The following is a 23,995-nucleotide window of genomic DNA, read 5'->3' on the forward strand; positions in this document are numbered from 1 at the left end:
TGTACGCGAATCACAGTATGTATTAAGAAAAGAGTGAACATAAAAAAAATTGTTTAATTAGTAAACTAACAACATAAAACTCCTTGAAAAATTAAATCAAGTGTAAGATGCTACTTGTACGCGTTCAATAGGAACTTTATGCAGATTTCTTGCGAATTACGCAACATTACGAAATCTCTAATTTTACGTAACGTGTTATGCTAGTGTATACGCTATAAAGTGGAGACTTATTACTATACATGTATCACGATAGGACCCTCTCAAACTGCGTAAAAGGATAATTGTATTGCGTAAAAAAAAGACGTAAACCTGTGCAGTGGCTCCCTCTGTTCAAATTGTTACAACTTGAGCTTTCAAGGTTATCTGGCTCTTACATCTAATAAACATCGTTATTACTTCCTAATTGTATCGATATTTTACAGTAATTGCAAAGGAGGAGTACTTTATCATTCAATGCTGCGGTCACTTTAATGTAGTTTTAAAATACTTATCTTCTTTACGTTAAGTACATGGCTGCATTATGTAATAAAATTTGTCGGACAATATTTTTAAAGTCATTATTTCAAACATGCAAAGTATTTAAGATATTGAAAATGTGTATGAAGGTTAAGGTTGATAATTTAGACACAATTCATTTTCTATTAAGTATATATATTCACTTGTACGATTGTAGATTAATTTTTACAATATAAACTGTTAAAAGTAATACATTATACGTGTTTAAGACAAGTTTATTAAAATATATATATAATTTATATTAATGAATTACAGAATCTCGAAGTTACGTTCTCAGATGTGAATGAAGCACTCGCTACAAGGGGGAAGCACTGTCAGCAGTGTCTAAAATGGCGGGTGTGCTGTTCGAGGATATTTTCAACGTGAAAGACATCGATCCAGAGGGGAAGAAGTTCGACAGAGGTAGGTCTGAAACGTACTTTATACTGTCATGTATTTATGTGGACACTTCTGAGGGAAAATACTTGGCGTCGTCGAATTTTTAAATGTTAAAAACAGAACGTTCCATGGACGTTCGTCGTTTACGGAAGTTGCCGGGAAGCACATGGCGTGACAGTTTGATTTAAACGTTGGTTTCTGCACGTACATTTGTTAAATAATTATTACGATTGATCTGTATGAGTAGATCGTCTGGTATGCGGTATTTGTTCATTTATGAAAATTGTGAATAATCTTTTAGAACGTTCTAAATTGTATTCGTCATTTCTTGTCTCTTGTCTTCTGCGATGGCGCGTAATTTGAAACGTAAATATTGGTAAAGAAATCGTGTCGTATTAATAATAATTGTTTGTACTCGAAAAAAATATTGTTTGTGACAAAAAGATTAACTCTGAAATAGACTTTCAAATTCTGGTAATTAAAATTACAAATATAGTCCTTTATATAATTTGTTTTACTACAACCTTGCTCAGGGACATATAGCCACTATAATTTAACAGATCATACTGCGTGATAAAATATCATTCCTTTTTGTGTTTGAATTTTGAATCATGATTAGTCATCAATATGTATTTCTTTCTGGCACAATCTACAAGTCCATATGCCGCATAAAATTTATTATTTCGTGACACGGAAAAGTTTGTTGAAACAGTCACTAATTGAACGCCACGCGTGTTTCTTGTCAACATGCATTGCTCACCTAATCGTTGCCTCTTATCGACATTCCATTCTCTGCACGATGAAAAATGGTGACAATACCTTTTTTTACGAGTCCCCATATAATAATTGTATACACGAATAACTGTTTACGAAAAGATACGAATTCCTTTTTTTGCAACGTCGACAAATTCGTATAAAGATAATTTCGAAGTAAATACTGAAGTTAATGCACTTCAGTATTTTCAATCATATTTTATGTTTACGGTAATTCTTCGTGCCTTTTAATCTTTATCGTTGCGGGAAGTTCGTACGTTCAAGGTCATTTAAAAATTGATACTCATACCAGAATAATGCGTCATTGACGTTATACAACAGCATTTTAACGCACATGCTAAATCTAATTTTAAGAATGTAGTTTTAAAGTGAAACAGTGTTATTTTATAATAGAATCGGTAACAATTGCGGTAGTTTTCAATATGGGGTAAAGAGACATCAAGGACATAGAAATCTGGAGTTTAAAAAATTGTAAGATTTGGAAATATTAGAGTTGAAAATTTCTTAAGCCGAGTTGAGGAAGGTTAGTCGGTATTTTGGGGGTCAGACCCACCCTGTTCCTTACCCAATTACCCCATTGGCTGTCGAGTGCCCTTGAACATATAGATTCAATGAAACTACCACGTGTCCAAAGAATTACCAGATTCAAATTTCGCGCGTATTCGCGTCTACATACATCGGGCACACTCTTGTCACTTCACTGTCTACACCCGCGAACATTTTCCATGTTTCATCGCGACGATCGATGTTCCCGAGATGGCGATGTAATTCGCATAAAACGCGCGGAGAGTTGCTCGCGTCACCCTGTATTTTCACCTATATTATCGCCGGGGAAAGGGTTCTGCTGGAACAGCAGCAGCAGCGTTCCACGCGGATGGGTGTTAGTGGGGCCAACTACGAAAGAGAGAGCGAGAGGAAAGACGGGATCTCGGTTAGCAGAGAAGAGGAGGCATCGTTAGGTTTGGGAAAAGAAGAGTGGGGTGACGGGAACAGCTCCGTGTCAGGCTGAAGCATGGAGGCAGTAACGCCGTTAGCGCCGGGCAAACGGGGCACTTGCCCCGGGCGCTCCAAGACCTTTCTCATTTTCTAATAATTAAACCGACCATTTTTATTCTTAATTTACTTTTATGCTAATTTATGACTTGAATGTTTTGTACGTTCTTTTCCAACAGATTAATCGAGCTCCACGCGATCGTAGATCCAAGTTGCAGGTTCGAAACTTCCGTCGTATTGGAGGTGCTACATTCTCGTTTCCTTTAGACCCGATAATTCACTTTAGGAGATAACGTATTGTGTCTTGATCCTAGGTGTATTGGTACATACGTGAAATTGTAAGATAACTTGAAGAATGAGGATCACGTTTAGCATAGCTAGGATTTTGTATTATGAGGTAGATTCTGACATAGTCAATTTTTTTGAGATGCGTTTGAAGAGAATTTTTCAAACATATCACATGATATGTTCATGTCAACATGACGCAATACCATTTCAAATATGATAAACGTATACATAAGTTTTTTAATTCTGCCAAAATAGTGCTACTACGACTGATCAAATTCTTTTCAACTACATTTCCACGTACAATGCACAAATCGTACAAGCAACGAGCTCGAAATTGCTGTCGTTTTAACCTTGCCCGATCGCATCCCGGGCCACTCGGTCTCTTTCGCATCGGAAATATTCGCCGTCATTATTCCTGTCGACTTTCACCGAACGCGGATAGACGTTTATATATGTAGGTATATAGAATAAAAGGGCGGTGGGACGCGATCCGGCGGCAGCAGCGAGCTGTGTCGCGGGCTGCTCGAAGGGCGGGTCGGGGCGAGGGGTGAATTCGCGATAGGTTAGCCGGGGTTTCGAGGGGTGAAAGAGGAGAGGGGTTGGTAGTCTGCTGCGGCCGGTCGATGCAGCAACGACGCCCGCAGCCGCAGCAGCAGCAGCAGGGCCGGCACGAGTTCTCTGGAATGTGTGGAGTGTTACACACCTGACACTTTCGTGTGTGTGTGTTCCTGTATTGTATGTTTAGATAATATGGAACACTTTTTTCAATTATTATACTTCTACGTTTTCGAAGTATCGAAATTTGCAACTTTGATGTTAAGTTTTTAAATTTAGATTCATAATTGTTCAGACTTCCAAATTCTAGCTTTCATTTCCTAAATTTTCAAATGTTCTAGTTAGAAATTCATAGATTCAAAAATCCCTAAATTCCTAAATTCTCTAGATTTTGTAATTGTTAATTTCTTTAGTTTTTCAGTCCCCTCATTCACTAATCTAATTCCCTAGATTCTAAAATCCCCAATTCCCTAAATTTACAAATTACCAATACCCCAAATTCCTAAATCCCCAGATTCTAAAATTGCCAACTTCCCTACCCTAGTCCTCAGTTCACAAACTTCCAAATTCCCTAGATTCTCAAATTTCCCATTCCCTAAATTTCCAAATCACCAATACCCCAAACTTCTAAATCCCCAGATTCCAAAATTACCAACTTCCCTACCCTACTCCTCAGTTGAAAAACTTCCAAATTCCCTAGATTCTCAAATTTCCAGCTCCCAAAATTCCTCCCTATCACTATCATCAGTACCTCGATTCTAAACCATCCAAACTCCCAACTACATAATTCTGAAGTTTCCAAATCCCCAAATCTGCCATGATACATTTCCAAAAGCAAAAAAATTCAAGTTTCCAAGTAACCAACTTCGAAATCGAAAATCTCTGGAGGTCCAGATTGAAAAAAATTTGCTCGTCGACCCTGAAGAGCAGGAGAATTACCAACAGCAGCAGCAGCAGCATCGAGCAACATCGCATTCGCGTAATACGACGCGACTCTGGATGCCGTGGTTAGGGCGCTAGAGTGGGGAACGGGGAGAGAGGTGAGCAGCCGGGACGCGTTAGAGCAGTCTGGTGGGGGTTGACACGGTCAAGGTCAGTCTCTATTCCAAGGTCACGGGGAGATGTCATCCCAGAAGGAGGGAGCTGCGCGATTCTCGGTCTCTGTTACTCTTGCGCGTATACCGCATCTTCATCGATCGTCCTTTCTCTTTCTGTCGCGTTTATCCGCCAACACGGTTTTCCCTCGCGCTTTTTCTCCTCTCGATCGATGCATCTCTGTACCTCGCGACAATTACGGTGCAGGCAAGATTTCTTTCCCGCTCTCGTTGTTTTCGTCTGGACTTTTATCGTATCGGTGCTTACCGCATTATGTCGTGATTCGTATTGGCTTGTTGCGTGTCAGAGCCAACTACGCAACGTACCTCTAAAACCCTAATTCGAGGGGTCGTTTCAAAAGCGTATCATGTACAAAGATAAATTGGAACGGTTATTGAAATACCAGCTCGTTAAGGACTGCGCTTTTGCTTAGAATTCTGTAATGGATCGCGAATAATCTTAGTTGTAAAAGTAATCGAGGATCTTTAATTATAGACTAAATAAAAACTGCAAAGAGCAGCGAAATGTAATCATTTGATGGCGTTAGAGATTGAAGTTTAATTTTCAGTCCGCCTCGCGAATATTTCACGTGGCAATTATTGAAACGGATCAGAGCCCGGATAATTAACTGTCCCGTTCCTTTAGAATTGTCGAAAAAAGAGGAAACAGGAAAATAAAGCGCAATTTTGAGGCGATTCAAAACGGCTTGGTGTATTCCTGCAGCGAGAGCGGTGAAACAAAAGTATGAAGAGATGAAATGATATTATTAATTCGTTCCATTAATCCAGCTTCTTGTTTCTGACGGCCGTTTTGCCAACACGATATTCCAATAGGACGTGCCTCCCGTACCTCTGACACGCGATATCGACTTCATTTCCATTTCTACGTAGAAAATTCATCGCGTAGAATGGCCGTTGTCAGTGAATTTCATCGGGACGCCTTTGTGAGACGTAATTGCATACGCATCGCGATAAAATATTTTTAAATTGAATAGTTTTAGCTTCGGGTACGGCGGTTATTTCAGATAATTAATAGAAAAACGGGTTAACTGCGCGGTGTTATCGTTAATATTATCGATGCATTCGAATTTTCTGTGCGTTATTACTTTATTAGCTTTTCGTGCCTTTCTAATATCGAATCGTTTCTGCATTATTTATCACAGCTATTATCCTTGCCATAAATTTTCCTATGTGGAGCGCACCTACTGTTTCATCAGTATTACTACAATACTGTTCCTGTTGTTACTTTCAATATAGGAATTTAGAAATTTAGGGATATAAGGACATATGAATCTAGGGATTAAAGCAGCGAAATATAGAAACAGGGATAGAAGTATATTAGAGCTAAGCATTTCGGCATGTAGAGATTTAGGGATCTCGGGACCGAGGTATTTTGAGATCTAGGGATTTTGGGACTTAGAAATCTTGGATCTAGGGATTTTCGGATATAGAGATCCTGGAACCTAGGGATTTTGGGGCGTAGATATCTTGGGATCTAGGAATTTTTTAATATAGCGACTTTGGGAGCTAGGAATTTTTGGTCTAGTGATTTTTGGATCTAGGGATTTTTGGTCTAGTGATTTTGAGGTCTAAGGATTGTTGGATCCAGGGAGTTTTAAATCTAGTGATTTTTGGATCTAGGGATTTTTAAATATTGGGATTTTTGGGTCTAGGAATTTTTAAATCTAGTGATTTTGGGGTCTAAGGATTTTTGGATCCAGGGATTTTTGGATTTAGTGATTTTTGGATCTAGGGATTTTTGAATCTAGCAATTTTGGGGTCTAAGGATTTTTGGATCCAGGGATTTTTGGATCTAGTGATTTTGGAATCTTGGGATTTTTGGGTTTAGAGATTTTTGAATCTAGTGATTTTGGGGTCTAAGGATTTTTGGATCCAGGGATTTTGGATTTAGTGATTTTTGGATCTAGGGATTTTTGGGATGTAGATATCTTGAAACCTAGGTATTTTGGGATCTAGTGATTTTTTGACGTAGAGGTCTTGGGTCTTAGTGAGCTCGGCTCCTAAATATTTTAGAATCTAGGGATTTCGAGACATAGATATCTCATGTCCTAGGGATCTTTGGACGTAAAAATCTGAAAACGTAGAAAACTAGGAATATAAAAATTTAAGAATATAGGAATCTAAAGACGTAACACATAACCGTAAAACGTATAATGAAATAACTCGTGGCGATATAACGAGAGTTTCGAATTCGCAGATGATTGGAAAACGTTTTATTAGTGTACGTAAGCGTGCAAAGATTGCAATATAACGTGAGTGTGACATACAATAAAAGAACGAATAGCGCGAGAAGCGAGATTCAATTTATCATCGTAAAACCGTGGAGGTAGACCTAGATTTGTCATCTGCAACACGATTTAAAGCACGATCAGAGAGTTTGAAATTCGTTTGTACGTCTATTATTAGAAGAGGTTCCACAGCCTCCACTGCACTGCCGTATCGTTTATCTAGATCGTTTCTCGAAGTCGACACAACCGTGATAGTTTTAGAAACTTTAAATCTTAGAAAGCATCTGATACATATGGGTCAGATGTCCAATAACGATTAAGGCCAAGACCTTGACCGAACCTTTTATCTGCCAAGGCTTTTATCTCTCCTTTAACGAAACAGACCGGATCGTGACAAAATCGGAATTTATACCTACGACAATTTCTCCCGTGTTTTTATCGAACACTAGGATTTTTTGTTCGAAGTCCATCGGTTTCGTACTCTTTACCTCGCTGAGAGAATAGACAAACTTTGAACCGTTTGATTCGTACGATTCTTCGAAAATCGCGTTTTGCGCTAGGTCACCTTCTATTGCCGGGTGCTGAGGTAATTCGAGGCAATTTACTCGGACAAGTCAAACGGATCGCTGACGAACCTAATAATTTCCTCCTTCTGTTCAACAGTCGTGTGTACGCGTCTCGAATTCTATTTTTAGGCAAAGATACACGCATCGTGAATAATAAGGCATCTTTTAATATAAATCATCGATCCAAAACGGGTGCAGATGTTCACGTGAACACTGTGCTGCATCGAATTACAATTCAACGGAGACGAGTGGGAGTACCCGGGACTGTATTTAGCCACTCTAATAGTTTCTTTAACGACCTAATCAACGTGGCTGCCGTAAACTCTAATCACGGATTAAATTGCATGTCTGCCGCATGGTTGCTGTGATTTCGCTATATAATGTTCCTTTGCTGTCAAATCCTACTACAAATCGTAAATTATTCCGCCAAAAATTTTAACAGTCGCATAAATCACTCTCCCATAACCTTTTTGCATAGAGAGAACACTTTTTGCTTAAGAGAGGTCTTATCCTTTTAGTAAAATTTAATAAGAATTTTATGTGAATGAAAGGATATTTTCAACCCACATTGAACAATTAAAATAAAACATAGTACATTTGTTCCTCTTGAAAACTATGTCCGACTCCGTTTGAAATTTTCCAAGTACCATGACGTATACAATATTAATTGATTGAAAGGATAATTGAAGTAGAACGTTCGGCTTTCAACTAAAGATGTCATTTGCCATAAGGTGAGCTTTCATATTGCGTAACATTGCCATAACTACGATTTCACGTTTTAGGTAATACACAATGAGAGGTCGTTATCGGGTCTCGATTCAATTTGTATTTTCGAACGATTATGTAAGAAAAGGGAGGGAATTAATGAAGAATCTGTGAGGAACTGTAGCTAGCGCGAGCATGGGTTACATCAGACACTGCCCGTCCAAGTATTATCCATTTAATCTGATAAATGACGTCGAGTTAATCAGGCAATGGCGAACGAAACGCAACCGCGCCGCAGCGGATGCAAGGCACGTACTCAACGCGCGTGATCCTCGTCCTCGGTTGGGTCTCTCCTTGTCGTCGGTATTCGCCTCATCTGCGCTTATTCCTTCGCACCATGACCTATTTCGACCAGACAAAGGTGAAGGAGGAAAAGAAACGAAAATGGCACCGGCTCGTAAACCGGCACGTGACCGAGCCATCGTGCGCTTAAAAACTCGCCTTACGATTTGTTGACTTTTAACGATAGCAGGAAAAACATGGTAGAGTTACGTTTCGCAGTCTTCGCCGGGAAAAGAAACGAAAACGGTCATCACGGAAGGATAGTAAATCGACACGTGACCGTGTCGTGCGCTTAAAAATTCGAGTTACGATTTGTTGACGTTCAGGAAAACATGTTTCGTCTCGATCGCTTCGGCTGCACCGAGTCGCTCGCAAAGTTGCTCAGACTAAATGACCCACTCGTGTGCTAAACGCGGTTCCTTGAAATTGCTCGTTAAGTTGGCACACCTACAGTAATTTGTGGCAATCTTTGCGTCGCATTACTTGCAGCAGTCCATTTGCCAGTGTAGCATTCGGTAAATGCACCCCGCAGGATTTTCATGAACAATGAAAAGTGCTTCCATTGTACCCCTCTGTTGGGAGACATTGCTCTTGCTGGGAATACATAAAGTGCAGTGTTGAGACACGGGAAAGTTGCTCTGATTATCGATAAATTATCGATGTCATATAAAGTTATCGATAGTATCGTTAAAATATCGTTGCCACTAAAAGTAGTATTACCATTCACTTATATTCGCAGATTCCAAAACTAACCTAACAAGACGATTTGCAATAACTTAAATCCGGGTGATAAAATTATATGTTACGGTTTATATCAGTCATCTCACTCGATTTAACGATATCTCCATCAATATCTTATTGGGAATATAAACGTGTGTATAAACTTACTTATATATTATAAAAGTATGAATTTGAAAATTAAACGTACTCATTCAGAGATTAATTGTAAACTCTCTTACAAATAGGTTAGACAATATAGATTGTCTTATATTTCATTCTTTCTCAAAATGAATTTTCATCAGTCCCAAATAGTTCTACCTGTACAATTGTTCTTTGAGCATTCTTTTTAAAAGAAGTTCTTTTTTAAAAGTTTAATACCATTTCCAAAAACATCGTTCTTTCCGAAACCGCCAGGAAGCAATTTTTTTCATTGTAGCAATCGCGTTTTAGCGAGGAGAACGCGGTACCACCTGACAACGGAGGATGGCACGCGATTGGTCGGAGTAGCCGGCGGCGGGCCAATCGCGTGGCCGCTTTGGCGTGGCGCGTCGTGCCGGTTACCGGCTTTCGTACTCGTTTGGCTGCTGTGCCCGCGGCTGGTTGGTTCGCTAGCAATTGCGCTCCAAGCTAGAAGAAACAAACGCGAGTAGCGTGCTCGTTCGCGCGAGAAAGACAAAAGTAAAATCGCGATCGCGACGAAGACAAACGTGTTTCGTAGCCGATGTACCTCGAGACGGGCAGACGAGAGAGAAAGACAAGAAAAAGAGACGAGCAACGAGGACAAAAGTAAATAGCGAAGAAAAAGAAAATGAACGTACGCGACGACAAGGTGGAAAAAGAACGCGGCCGTAGAAGCGGGACGACGATACGAAGGAGTTGTTCGAGCAAGAAAGAAGCGACGAGAGCGCGAGAAGGATACGCGAATGAAAAAGGGGGGCACGGTGGTGCGGTGCCGGCTGCCTTCGGCGAGTCGACAGTTTGGCGTTCGGTGTTGCTAGGCGCGAGGGCCACTGTCAGTGCCAAGGCGGCAGCCGGCAACCTTCTCGCGGTCGCGAATCATTGCCACATTTTTCTTGCTTTCGCGCGGTTCGCGTTCAGTCATTCTCGTCGCTATTTCTCGCGGCTCGTCCCGATATTTGCTCGACCGTTTTTTCGACGCGACCCATGATTCTCGTCGCGATGCATTTTCGAGACTGTTCCAACGGTGAACCTGACCGGCACCCAGCAGCCGGCTCGGCTTTCTCCGGCAGCACTGCGTCGTCGTGCTGTTGCGTCTGCGTGCGTGTATGCGTGAAAACCCTCTGGAAGGACGGACACGCGAATTCGGTAAAGTGATGGACGATGGGGACATCTTCTGAACGATCCGTTTCGACACGGGAAATTGCACGCCGGCAGAAAACATGGCTCGCCGATAGTGACCAGGTACGGATCAAATCATTTTTTCCCCAAAATTATGAATCGAAATGACACTTTAACACTTGTATGGTTATATGCCTTTGGAATTGAATTTTTTTAAGGGCAATTATTCGTTTTTTACATGCTCGAGAATGAGCAAATGAAGGTCGTATGGAAACGTTCGGAGTTTTATAGGAATCGATGATGCGCGATTCCGTTCGACTGTTATCTCCGTTTAATACTAGCACTTGAGTTTTTTACGATTCCGGTCATTTTAGTTTTACTTGCTTTCAATTGCGTAACAATTTTACATTGAAATATATTTCGGAGTGAAAGTGTTTGAGTGTTGGTCGAGCATTATGAATCATAAAAATGGAGAAGCCAGTCGAACCGTGTTATATATTCAATTCTTTGAACGATAATGCATAAAAATTGCACTGACATTCAAATACTGATGCAACCTGTTTTAACTCGTCTTATCGCGCAGCTGGATATCTTCAAACGTAAAAACATTTTCAAATGCTTTATGCGAAAAGGTAGAATACGTACGAATACAAACAACCTTACCGATGCTATCAAATATTTTATCGTTTAAACTATAAACGAAATACAAATTCAATTATAATCCAACGTTTACAACTGTAGTGTGAAAACGACAAATAGATCAAATTGAATAACGCGTTAACTTGTTACATTAGTTACTTATTTTAATGTTGATGCAATACTGACTAATCGTTACGAGATTCGAGGAGTATCGTTCTTAACAAACTTCCGTCGATGTGTTGGCGGGTCCGCGTATACACTAATGCGGTTGGTGTTTACACGAATGACTGCGTCGCAAAATTCGACGTAGAAACAGGAATCGAAGAAAGTGCGTAGTTAAACCCTCTGATGTGCCTTTGAAACACGGGGGTCTGTAGGTGTCCTCGTTGACGCGATTGAGGGGAACGAGTATAAATCAACTGTGATGGTTCTGCATGCACGGGATGACATGCGCAAACGTGTGTGCGCACCGTTTACACTGTTACACTTCGGTAATCGATGCTAGGAATTTTTTCTTTTCGGTAGCGGTTCTCCATCTCTTGGTCTACTCAAACTGAAACCGATATCTGCATATCACTCTTTCAATCGTTGAACAACATGTTCGAATTATTCCTAAGATTTTTATTATCGAAAGAATGATAAATTAGGTGAGGACATTAGGACTTTGAATTTCTAGAATTTTCGAAGTTATTGTTTTTGAAACTTTGGCAGTTCGGTGCGACAAGAAGTTCTCGTAATTATCGAGAGGCGGACTCTTAGGACATTTTTTTATCCCGGTGTCAGTATCTGGGGAATTCAAGACGGTTGTCGGTTTCCGTCATTATTCATGCGCAAGTTACAATATCCGCCAGAGGAACGTCCGCGAGCGATATTTCACTCGAGAACGTTTATAACCCTCCAATAAACGTCGCGTGGTGTATCGATCGGAATCAGTTACCGGGCTGATTTTTTCCTCGCTCTTCTCATCTCTTTATCCGTGTGCTCGAGATATACGTAGTATCGATCGCGGTCAAGTTAACTAGTAATTACTGTATGTTTCTTTCGATCGACTTTTATGTCTGCAATCATGGGCCGTTACTTTCTGCCAATCGAACCAAGATCAAAAACCGGTTCTTAAATCTTGGATCATTACAAAGCGTCGTGTACCTGTCCCTGTGTTCTCTGTTTCGACCTCTTCTCGACGTTCCAATGCGAATACTTCGTCGTTGTAGTGTTCTCGTTGTACAGGATGTACTCTAATATAGGTGGGCATAATTTCGGTCGTGGCTCGATCGTCAGCGTTCAAGTGACGCGTTGTCTGATTAAACCTTGCATCGGGGGTTGTATTTCGCGTTGAAAGTTAATTTGTATATCGTGTTGACGCGTTAGGTTAGATCACTGTTTCAGCACGGTGTGAAATTAGCGTATTATATGTATTTTGAGGCGCTGTATAATCAACGTTGTATTTAGAAACGTTGTACAATTAACGTGTTATATCTGGAAGCATATCATTACAAAAATTTTAGGAACAACCTTTGTAATCACTCTGTAAAGATACCTCTTGCTATATCGCCATTTGTCAGAATTTCTACTGCAATATAACGAGTGTCCTCTTCACTTATATTATATTTACAAGCATATTGTTACAAAAATTTACGAACAACCTTTGTAATCACACCGTAAAGGTACCTGTTGCTATATTGCAATTTGCCAGAACTCTGCCTACGGCGATATAACGAATGTCCACTGTATTCGTGTTATATTTGGAAGTACATCGTTACAAAAATCTACGAACAACCTTTGTAATCACTCTGCAAAGGTACCTCTTGCTATATTGCAATTTTCCAAAACACCGTCTGCGGCAATATAACGAATGTCCTTTCTACTCGTGTTATATTTGGAAGTACATCATTACAAAAATTTACGAACAACCTTTGTAATCACTCTGCAAAGGTACCTCTTGCTATATTGCAATTTTCCAAAACACCGTCTGCGGCAATATAACGAATGTCCTTTCTACTCGTGTTATATTTGGAAGTATATCATTACAAAAATTTACGAACAACCTTTGTAATCACTCTGCAAAGGTACCTCTTGCTATATTGCAATTTTCCAAAACACCGTCTGCGGCAATATAACGAATGTCCTTTCTACTCGTGTTATATTTGGAAGTATATCATTACAAAAATTTACGAACAACCTTTGTAATCACTCTGCAAAGGTACCTCTTGCTATATTGCAATTTTCCAAAACACCGTCTGCGGCAATATAACGAATGTCCTTTCTACTCGTGTTATATTTGGAAGTACATCATTACAAAAATTTACGAACAACCTCTGCAATCACTCTGCAAAGGTACCTCTTGCTATATTACAATTTTCCAAAACACCGTCTGCGGCAATATAACGAGTGTTCACTGTATTCGTAGGTATCTACGAAAGCTTGTCAGGTGTTTGTAATCAATTTACAAGTATCGTATTACATAATTATAGTTATCTTTATTAATATACCCGTTAATACGCCCCGTTACTCGGTATATGCCCCGTTTACCTCAATTTTGTGAAGTATTAATTAATCGGACGGTTCGACAGACGTCGGTAAAGTAGCATGTGTACCATCATCTATCCGCAGACTGTGTTCACCGCGTGTAAAGAGTACGTGTCAATAACAGAACATTGGTTGCCCTAAAGGAGGAACACGTTTAACAATGGACGTGTTACGTGCTGGCTTTGTTGTGCAGCTTGCACGTGCGCTCGTTTCCGCGTAAAAGGTCAAAAGATCGTCAAGGAAATCATGTTACCGGCAATTAATCTTCTCGCTCGATGGAACGTATAGGGATACCTAACCTACAAATATCGTTCTGTATTCTTTTCATGGCTGATTGAATTTATGCTCGAACGAGGATGGATTTTTATGCCTTTTGCCAAACAAAATATACATAGATATTTTTAAATCTCTTTGATTTAAATATTTCGCCTTCTTTGTTAACTTTGTCATCCCCCTTGTTATTCTTTATGATATATTATAAAAGACAGAAGTATTCATGGTGAAATAATTTAACTTTTTGCAAATTGTAAGTTTTTAGAAGCCGGTAATGTCGCCGGCTGCTAATAGGGATTGTTTTTCCGGAGTTAATTGTATCGCAGTAACGATGTTTGCGTTTGAAAAGCACCCGAGGGTGAGATTCGTAGGATCAGTGTCGTCGGTAGTTAGCGCTGGAAAAGGGTACTGTACATCGGTCGCAGTTCCATAGTTAAACCCAGTACGACAGCCGGACGAATGAAGTCCTTATCATTTCTCGCAATTCCTCTATAATTCCTTGAAATTTTTTGCTTTCCCGTCATTCCTGTCAGCCGTAATAATTTCTCTTCCTGCACTCCCAACGCGAACCGACGATATTCTTCCAGTTGAGCGACGTTCTTTGTCCTTTTTTTTACCGGTCGCTTTTCAGAATTTCACTGACGTATCAGCGGCAATTAATTCCAGGAATGATTAAACGAATACTTCGAGCAGATTAATACACGTTATAACTGATCATTTCCTTGGAAATTAATTTCCCTCATCCCTGGAAGCTGCTCCCGTTGAACGCATTGAACATTGGTCCTAAAAGACATTGCCTCTCATATTTTTTCTTTTACACGATAACATTTGTATCTGTTCTGTCTCTACTAAAATATGTACATTTTCTTAGTCTAACTGTAAATTATTATTTATAAGAAATATAATATTAGTAGATAAAATAGTTAAACCAAGGAGAAAAGTATGATTGATTTTCTCTGCTTGAAACGTTCTCATACCCTTAAGTTGCATTAGTTCTAAATATACGTTGCTCACCTTTCGCAATTCAAAATGTCACCCGCCATCTTGTACTCAGAATGATTTTCGCGACGACTAGCACGTGTAACAATCCTCTGATCAGGATGTGAACAAGTCCGTTTGGAAACCCGTTCCACCTTGAAGTTCGCGAGTCCTCCAATTTCGAAATGTCCCTCGAAGTTTAGTCCGCGAGATTATGCTTTCGAGGACCGGTCCGCGTTACCAGTCGGCCTTGAAACCAGCTGACAAACCGAGGAAGAAGCGCCAACACCATTCGAAATGGTTGCTGGTGGCAGGGGGGATTGCGCAATGCTTCGAAATACCATGACACCGGAACGCCCATCGTCGATCACCCTGCAACACATCTTCAAGGGTACCTCTTTGTCTCGCTGAATTCCCTTCGAGAAACGGACAAAAAGTTGCTTATGTACGGGGTGATCGACCTGGCGTTAATAATTCTATTATTTGGGAAATGAGGGAAGAGGGGAAATGGCTTTTGGATGGAGTTTGGGAATTTGGGATTTTAGGATCTGGGAAGTTGGAGGTTGGATTTTGGAATGGAGGGATATTGGGGAGTTGGAGATTTGGGGGATGGAAATTTGCAATTTGGGATTTCAAGGGTTAGGGTCAGGAGATTTAGGTATTTGGAGAGCTTGGGATTTTGGGGATTTGGGGATGTGGGATTTTGGGATTTTGGGATTTGGGGATTTGTGGAGTTGGGATTTGGGGATCTAAGGACTCTGGAGATTTGGGGTTGTGGAGATTTGGAATTTGTGGAGTTAAGATATTAGGAATTTGGGGATTTGAGAATTGGGGTTTGGGAGACTTGGAATTTGTGGAGTTGGGATTTTGGCATCTAAGGACTCTGGAGATTTGGGGTTGTGGAGATTTGGAATTTGTGGAGTTAGGATATTAGGAATTTGGGGATTTGAGAATTAGGGTTTGGGAGACTTGGAATTTGTGGAGTTGGGATTTTGGGATCTAAGGACTCTGAAGATTTGGGGTTGTGGAGTCTTGGAATTTGTGGAGTTAGGATATTACTAATTTGAGGATTTGGAGATTTGGAGTTTTGGAGACTTGGAATTTGTGGAGTTGGGATTTGGGATCTAAGGACTCTGGAGATTTGGGATTGTGGAGACTTGGAATTTGTGGAGTTGGGATTTTGGGATCTAAGGACTCTGGAGATTTGGGATTGTGGAGACTTGGAATTTGTGGAGTTGGGATATTAGGAATTTAAGGATTTGGAGATTTGGGGTTTTGGTGACTTGGAATTTGTGGAGTTAGGATATTAGGAATTTGAGGATTTGGAGATTTGGGGTTTTGTGTACTTGGAATTTGTGGAGTTGGGATTTTGTGATCTAAGGACATTGAAGATTTGGAATTTTGGTGACTTGGAACTTGTGGAGCTGGGATTTTGTGATCTAAGTATTTTAGGATTTTAAGAATTTAGAAATTTGCAGACTTGGACGTTTGGAACTTATAATTTCAGATTTTGAAGCTTAAGATCTCTGGATTTAGGAATTTGGAGACTTGGAAGTTTGTAACTTATAATTTAAGATGTTGAAGTTTAGTATGTCTGGATTAAGGCATTTGTAGACTTGCAAGTTTAGAACTTATAACTTGAGATCTTGAAGTTTAGTATGTCTGGATTAAGATATTTGTAGACTTGCAAGTTTAGAACTTACAATTTGACATTTTGAAGTTTAGTATGTCTAGAGTAAGGCATTTGTAGATTTGCAAGTTTGGAACTTATAATTTGAGATGTTGAAGTTTAGGATATCTGGATTAAGACATTTGTAGACTTGCAAGTTTAGAACTTATAATTTGACATTTTGAAGTTTAGTATGTCTAGAGTAAGGCATTTGTAGATTTGCAAGTTTGGAACTTATAATTTGAGATGTTGAAGTTTAGGATATCTGGATTAAGACATTTGTAGACTTGCAAGTTTAGAACTTATAATTTGACATTTTGAAGTTTAGTATGTCTGGATTAAGATATTTGTAGACTTGCAAGTTTAAAACTTATAATTTGATATTTTGAAGTTTAGTATGTCTGGATTAAGACATTTATAGACTTGCAAGTTAAGAACTTATAATCTAATATTCTGAAGTTTAGGATCTTTATATATAGGAATTTGGAGACATTGTAATTCTAGATCTAGCACTATGTACTTAAACTCTTCAGTACTTCAGACACCTTGACAACTACTTCCCAAATTATAATTCCCAGAACTTCAAAATTATAAGACCTTCAAGTCAAGTCCCAATTCCAACCAATAAAATTCCAATTCCCCGAAAGTCTTAAATCCATCCCCACAGTCCCAGTATCTTCCAATGACCTTGACGTAACCCAATAGCCTACTTACCCCCGTATCAAAGTAATTAAGTGCGAATTAAAACGGGACACCATGTATATGCAGCAACGTGTGGTCGCTTCTTCAATCTCTCTCTCTGCTTCGTTTCTTCTTCGTCGGTCCTCTCTGTCTCGTCGATTTCAGGTTTTTTTTTGTATCTTTTGCAGGCCAAATGTCGGGCCTGTCCGACGGATAAATTTATTTTCGTACACGCCTTTCGACTTCACCGGCAAAGAGATTTATGCCGAGAATCGCGCGGTCCATGGCGAACTTTTAAGCGCACAGGGATTATTCATACCCCGCGGTCGCTCGATGAGGAATTAGCGACGGATCCCTGTTCGTTTTTCGGTTAAACGGAGAGACGAGACGATTTTCCGTTCCTGTTCTTTTTTAGTTTCATTTTTGCTGATGAAGCCCTGCTAAACTGTATCCTGGGCATACTCCGTTATTTCTGCTCAGAGAGATAATACTTTTTTAATACGGTAAGACCGTTTCTGGACGATAATTTTTATTAAAGTACGTTGGAAAACTAACGGAACTTTTAAAATCAAAAGAAATGAATATTTTGTTAAAATTAAATTATTAGAAAATATATTTTTTCAAATTACATCGGCATCGATACACCGCTGGGCTTTGACGAAGTTACTAAAATTTGTTAGTTTAATTTAAATTATTAGACTAGGTTATTAGATGATTGGATCAGAAAGTGGGATTTCGAAAATTTCAGTAGATAAATTTGACCGATAAACCCCGTTAAATTTTGCTGCATGAAATCACTCTGAAGGATAATATCGATAACAGCGCATTATAGATCCTTGTCGATAACGTTATCAGTAACGGAAGCTTCAGTCTCCATTACACGTTGTAATTTATGGCCGCGCTTTACCTTGGTGATCCAGAGACGTAATAGGATGCGGCACGATTAAAACGGGCCTTGAGAATTACCTATCGGAGAATTTCAATTTTCTCATTTATCGTCAATAATTAAGAGCACTCTCGAGTCGTCCTTAATGGCGGAACTCGTAATTCAAATCGACCGTAGGGTGAGAAAGAGAGAAAGAGATACGCCGACGCGACGTCCCAATGATTCGTGGCGACCTTCGACTCGTCGAGTGGCTTCACTGATCGCCAATTCGGCTGACGTGTTCGGCCCGATGCGATGTGTGCCATTTTATTAAATCGATCAGACCGAACCTTTGTGCCTCTTTCTCAATCATCCAGCTTTTGTTATCGTACTTCGATCGGCCCGCCGACATTGATATTCGTATTCCTCTAGGAGACTATGAAAATCCTGCCTGCATAATTTCGTTATTCATCAACGCATTATGCTGAACGAAATACAATCTCTTTTACGAAGCTTGAGAATTAAAAAAAATATTATTCAATACAGATGTATCGATAATTTTGTATCGGTATTTATAGTAACTGAATATGGTACCTGGTTCTGTAGTAAAAAATGATAATGGGTTTTTTGATAGTGTAGGTTTTTACTTCCTAGACAACTGTGGTTATCGGTCTGCATATTCAGCACTCTGCACCTCTAAATCCCTAGCTATGTATTCCTATATTGCTAACATTTTTCGATTTTCATATTCCTAGATTTTTAACATTTCTAGATCTTGGGATTCCTAGATTGTTTCTAGACTATTAGATATCGAAGTATCTCTAGATTGTTCATATCACTAGACATAGAAATATCCCTAGATTGTTAATGTTATTAGATATAAAAATATCCCTGGATTGTTAACATATTTGAACCCTGATATCTCTCGATTGTTAATATTACCAGATATCGAAATATCACTAGATCGTTAATATCACTAGGCATAGAAATATTCTTAGATTGTTAATGTTACTAGATATAAAAATATTCATAGATTGTTAACATACTTGGACCCTGATATCTCCAGATTGTTAATATTACCCGATATCGAAATATCCCTAGATTGTTAATATCACTAGGCATAGAAATATCCGTAGATTGTTAATGTTAATAGATATAAAAATATCCCTAGTTTGTTAACATATTTGGATCCTGATATCTCTAGATTGTTAATATTACCAGATATCGAAATATCTCTAGATTGTTAATATCACTAGGCATAGAAATATCCTTAGATTGTTAATGTTACTAGATATAAAAATATCCATAGATTGTTAACATACTTGGACCCCGATATCTCTAGATTGTTAATGCTACTAGATATAAAAATATTCCTAGATTGTTAACATACTTGGGCCCCAATATTTCTAGATTGTTAATATTACCCGATATCGAAATATCCCTAGATTATTAACTTATTTGGACCCCGATATCTCTAAACTGTTAATATTACCAGATATCGAAATATCCCCAGATTGTTAACATCTATAAATTCCCATGTCCCTAAACATCTACCACCTCTACATATGTTCCTAAACTTCAGTACATCTACATTCGTATGTCCCTACACAAATCCCCGAATCCGTAGACCGTAGACCGATCGATTAGGGTAGTCAAGCCCAAAAGCGTAGTAGCCAAAATTCTACGCCCACCTAATTAAAATCTCATTCGATTCAGAATTAAACAAAAATAGAGATTTGCAATAAGAATCTAAACAGAAAAGCGGCACCCTCTGTAAGTTTATTTTCGCTACGTTATCGAGCAGTTTAATTACATATAACGCGCGGCTATTTATCGCGTGGTGACAGAATGCGTGGGAGGACTGACGCGAGTAAAATATAGCTTATGGAGAATATAGTGGTTAAAAGATACACTTAGGTGACGATGTTGCGCGTGAGAGTGCACGGCGATATAACGAGTGGAATGCGCAAAAGTATAACGTAGTAGCGCCGGTGAATGGGAAATGAAGTACAATATGTATGTGAGAGAGAACGATATAATAGATATACGTGGCAATATAGTACACAGTCTTTTATTCTGAAGTGCAAACGTAGCTATGGTTGCCCCTCGTGTGCTGGGTAATAGTTATCCCGCAAACGAAAAAGTTAAGCGATAAATTGAAAAATTTTCATAAAAGAGGCATAACAAAGGTTGCACGAACAAAAAACAGTCATAAAGAATAACCGAAAACGTCGAGCGCGTAAAAGAAAGGTTGCGATCTGGAAACGTAAAGCCGCCGTTAAGTGAATTCGCAAAAATCGCGTTAAAAACGGGCGTTCGAACAAGAATACCGCTTAAAAGCTTCATCGACACAGAAGTAAGTAAAAGGAAGAGAAAAAGAAGGAGCGATAAAGAGGGGAAGGTTATAGCCGGAGCAAAGAGAGAGCAAGAGGGTGGGGATACGGGAGATGCGTCACCGGGAGGTGGTGGTTATACCACCCTCGCCCTCCGTGGCACTTTTGAAGGTCAAGGTTTCCCGCCCCTCTGTGTGTGCGAGCCAAGAGGATTACGAGGGGGGCGAGAAGGGTGGTTGCAGGCGTAGAAGTGTTGGTTAGACGGGGAAGTGACGGCAAAAGGGGTGTGCGCGTGGGTGGCCGGGTGTGTGTGTGTGTTGCGAGTGCGTGTACGTGTGTGTGGGTGTGTGGCAGGGGTGGCGAGAGCCCCCGGTGCCCAGTATTTATAGCGCTTGTGAACCGGTCGATAGCGGATAGCGACACTGCGCAGTTGGGAAGCCCTCGGTACCGAAGTCCACCCCTCCTCGCTGTCCTTGTCCCTCCAGCTAAACCACCCCGTGTTCACCCTTTTACCAACCTCTTACTTGCTCGACCACCCCTTTCGTATCAAGGCCTTTTTCGACCGTGCCTTCTTTTTAAACTTAATTTTTCTTTTTCATTTTTTTTTCCCTGATACGCCGCAAAAGAGACCTTTCCTCAGGATATTGGTCATGGGGGCTACGGAGGGGACGCGAGGAATGGTCGATATTCATATCGATTGGCAGTTTTTAGCGACCACAGGTTTGAAGTCGTCTCGTCAAGCGTTTAGAGCGAAATCACCGTGGACGATCCTATCGTCGATGAATTAGGCGGTCACGTGACCGTGCTTAACCACCCGGGTTTCTTTCAACTTTTTGCCACGACGAGGCCCGATCAAAGTGTTCGCTGTTTGGATGCGAAGGTTCTCCGTACTTTGTAACATTATTTCAAGTATACATTCTTCTTTCTGACAAGTAAACTATTTCATAATTTTATTCTTTTCACTTGACAGTACCGTTAGTGCGACTCTCGGATGACTCTTATTATATTGCCGCATACGAGCGGAAGAGGTTTGGTAGGGTGTACTTCATGTAGCAATTTTAATTTTTAAAATATTCAAATTCAAAAATCCCTGCATTTTACTTCAGATTTACAAAGTCTGCGAAATGAAAAATTTTGAAAATTTAATTTGAGAGTTCGCGAGTTTCGTAAGATCACCGTAAAGTAGACGATGCACGCGATATCGCGTTACATGGTAACCTTGACATTGAAACACGCGATATCGAGTGAGGGATGCACGAGTTAAACGATTACCGCACAGAAGATGGTGTGAAGTTTCGAGAGTCTCATTGTCAGTTAATGGACGTTTTATGCGAGTGTCTTGACCAACGTAGTAACAGACATCGTATATTATCCGCCACGTATTCTAAGTATAGGTTAGTATCTATTTTTGCGGTAATTCATACGAGACGCGTTATTGGAAAATGGTCGATGGATTTAAATTAAGGCGACAGCAATTATTGCTTACGACACTGTTAATCTAATTTTAATTTCTAGTGAAATATAGTTTCCTCGACGCGATATTTGTCGCCGTTAGGAAACAACCGATGCACTATTAGATGGACTCGAGTTGAAAAGCTAGTTAGGCACAGAGTTGATCTCAGTTAATCAGGTTTATTGTGTTCAAGGTTTTAGCAGGAGTTTTAGAATTGAGGGAGGATTCAATTGGGACATTTGGGAATTGGAGTGGAGATTTGGGAATTGAGGATTTGGGGATTTGGGAGTTTGAGGATTTAGAATTTTAGGAAATTAGAACTTTTGGGGGTTCAGAATTTAGAGGCTTAGGAATTTAGGGATTTAGGAATTTGGTGAATTCAGAATTTGGGGATTTGGGAATTTGGTAAGTTCTGAATTTAGAGATTTGGGAGTTTGGGGGTTTAGAAATTTGAGGATTTAAGATTTTGTGAAATTAGAACTTTGGGAGGTTCAAAATTTGGAGGCTTAGGAATTTAGGGATTTAGGAATTTGGTGAATTCAGAATTTGGGGATTTGGGAATTTGGTAAGTTCTGAATTTAGAGATTTGGGAGTTTAGGGGTTTAGAAATTTGAGAATTTAAGATTTTGGGAAATTAGAATTTTGGGGGGTTCAAAATTTGGAGGTTTAGAAATTTATGGATTTAGGGATTTGGGAATTTGGTGAATTCAGAATTTGGAGATTTAGGAATTTAGTAAGTTCAGAATTTAGAGATCTGAGAGTTTGGAGGTCTAGGAATTTGAGGATTTAGGGATTTGGGGAATTAGAAATTTGGGGAGTTCAGAATTTGAGGATTTAAGAATTTGGAGACATAGAAATTTAGAAATTGGAGGATTTAGAGATTTGAGGATTTGATGAGTTGAAAATTTGGGAATTTGGGAATCCGCAGGTTGAGGTTAGGTGATGTTAGGTTTGGTGATATAGGAATTTATAAATTTGAGGATTTGGTGAGTTGAAAATTTGAGAATTTGGAGATAGAGGTTAGGTTATGATAGGTTTGGTGATATAGTAATTTATAAATTTGAGGATTTGGTGAGTTGAGAATTTGGGAATTTGGAGATAGAGGTTAGGTTATGTTAGGTTTGGTGATACAGTAACTTATAAATTTGAGGATTTGGGGATTTGAGGATTTAATGAGTTCAGAATTTGGGAATTTGGAGGTTGAGGTTAGGTTATGTTAAGTTTCTAGACAAAGGAATTTATAAATTTGAAAATTTGCAGATTTGAGTAAGTTTAGAAATTTGAAAATTTAAGCATTTGAAGAACGAAAGATTTAATGCGTTCAGAATTTTCAGAACTCCCCAAAAACTCAAACTACACCTCAACTAAAAAATCCAAATAAAACTCTAAAAATTTACAAATCTAATTTGAATACCACAAAACAACATTATTCAACCAAATAAAATTTCTACACAGTACGTAATTATGCACAGTATAAACACATCGATAAGTTCTTTTGTCCCTTTTCCTCCAGACAAATTCTTTATCTAACAACGACACAACCATCTCCTTTCTTCCCGAACAGATTCTTGCTTTTATTTACTCGGACTCTTTTTCGTTTTCTGCGTTACCTCGAGGCCAGTGTTACTTCTTTTTCTGTCCACATCGAGGGCAGGTTCACCGACGTTATTTTGCATTTGGTTAGGTTGGTGAGTTTTCAAACAAAGCGTTTGTCGCCGCTCTGTAGACGGACTTTGCCGGACAATTTGCATCTCTGTTCTTAAAATAACCTCTCTTGTTTATACATGGATTCTTACATTTTTCTTTGTCCTTATTAGCTGAGAAAATATGGGGGATGAAATTTTTGGTTCGGATCGTTGAGGGCTGAAGATGAAGGTTGAGGGTTGAAGGTGAAGGTTGAGGGGTTGTTTGGATGTTAGAGCTCTTCAGATATATTTGGATGCAACTTCATTCAGTTTAGGTTTCTTGGAATATTTAGGCTTCTACGTTCTCGAATTTCCATGCTTCCAATTTTTTAATCCTAAAAGTTAAATTTGCAGACATCAGACGTCTGAAGTTTCTAGACATCTAAGCTACCAAACATTTAGATCCTAAACTCC

At 39.4% G+C, this 23,995-nt stretch overlaps 1 protein-coding gene and 1 long non-coding RNA gene across 3 annotated transcripts in view; one reads left to right on the top strand and one right to left on the bottom strand.

Moving 5' to 3' along the window:
- Positions 1–373: 373 nt before the first annotated feature.
- The window catches only part of Rpb8 (DNA-directed RNA polymerases I, II, and III subunit Rpb8), a 67,113-nt gene continuing 43,491 nt past the window's right edge, over positions 374–23,995 (top strand). Inside the window, exons 1-2 of one of the 2 annotated variants that reach the window (XM_012290262.2) lie at positions 374–472; positions 772–918. In XM_012290262.2, coding sequence (XP_012145652.1) covers positions 846–918 — 73 coding nt within the window. In that variant the 5' untranslated portion in view covers positions 374–472; positions 772–845. The remainder of the gene's footprint in view (positions 473–771; positions 919–23,995) is intronic. The other variant, XM_076536339.1, reaches the window with a different exon arrangement.
- Positions 14,252–16,750, bottom strand: LOC143265248 (uncharacterized). Its single transcript, XR_013039584.1, has 2 exons — positions 14,932–16,750; positions 14,252–14,793 (listed from the first exon to the last, which is right to left on the bottom strand). It is a non-coding gene; the product is annotated as an uncharacterized LOC143265248 (long non-coding RNA).

This window comes from Megachile rotundata, chromosome 10 (assembly GCF_050947335.1).
Source record: "Megachile rotundata isolate GNS110a chromosome 10, iyMegRotu1, whole genome shotgun sequence".
NCBI classification, from domain to species: domain Eukaryota; kingdom Metazoa; phylum Arthropoda; class Insecta; order Hymenoptera; family Megachilidae; genus Megachile; species Megachile rotundata.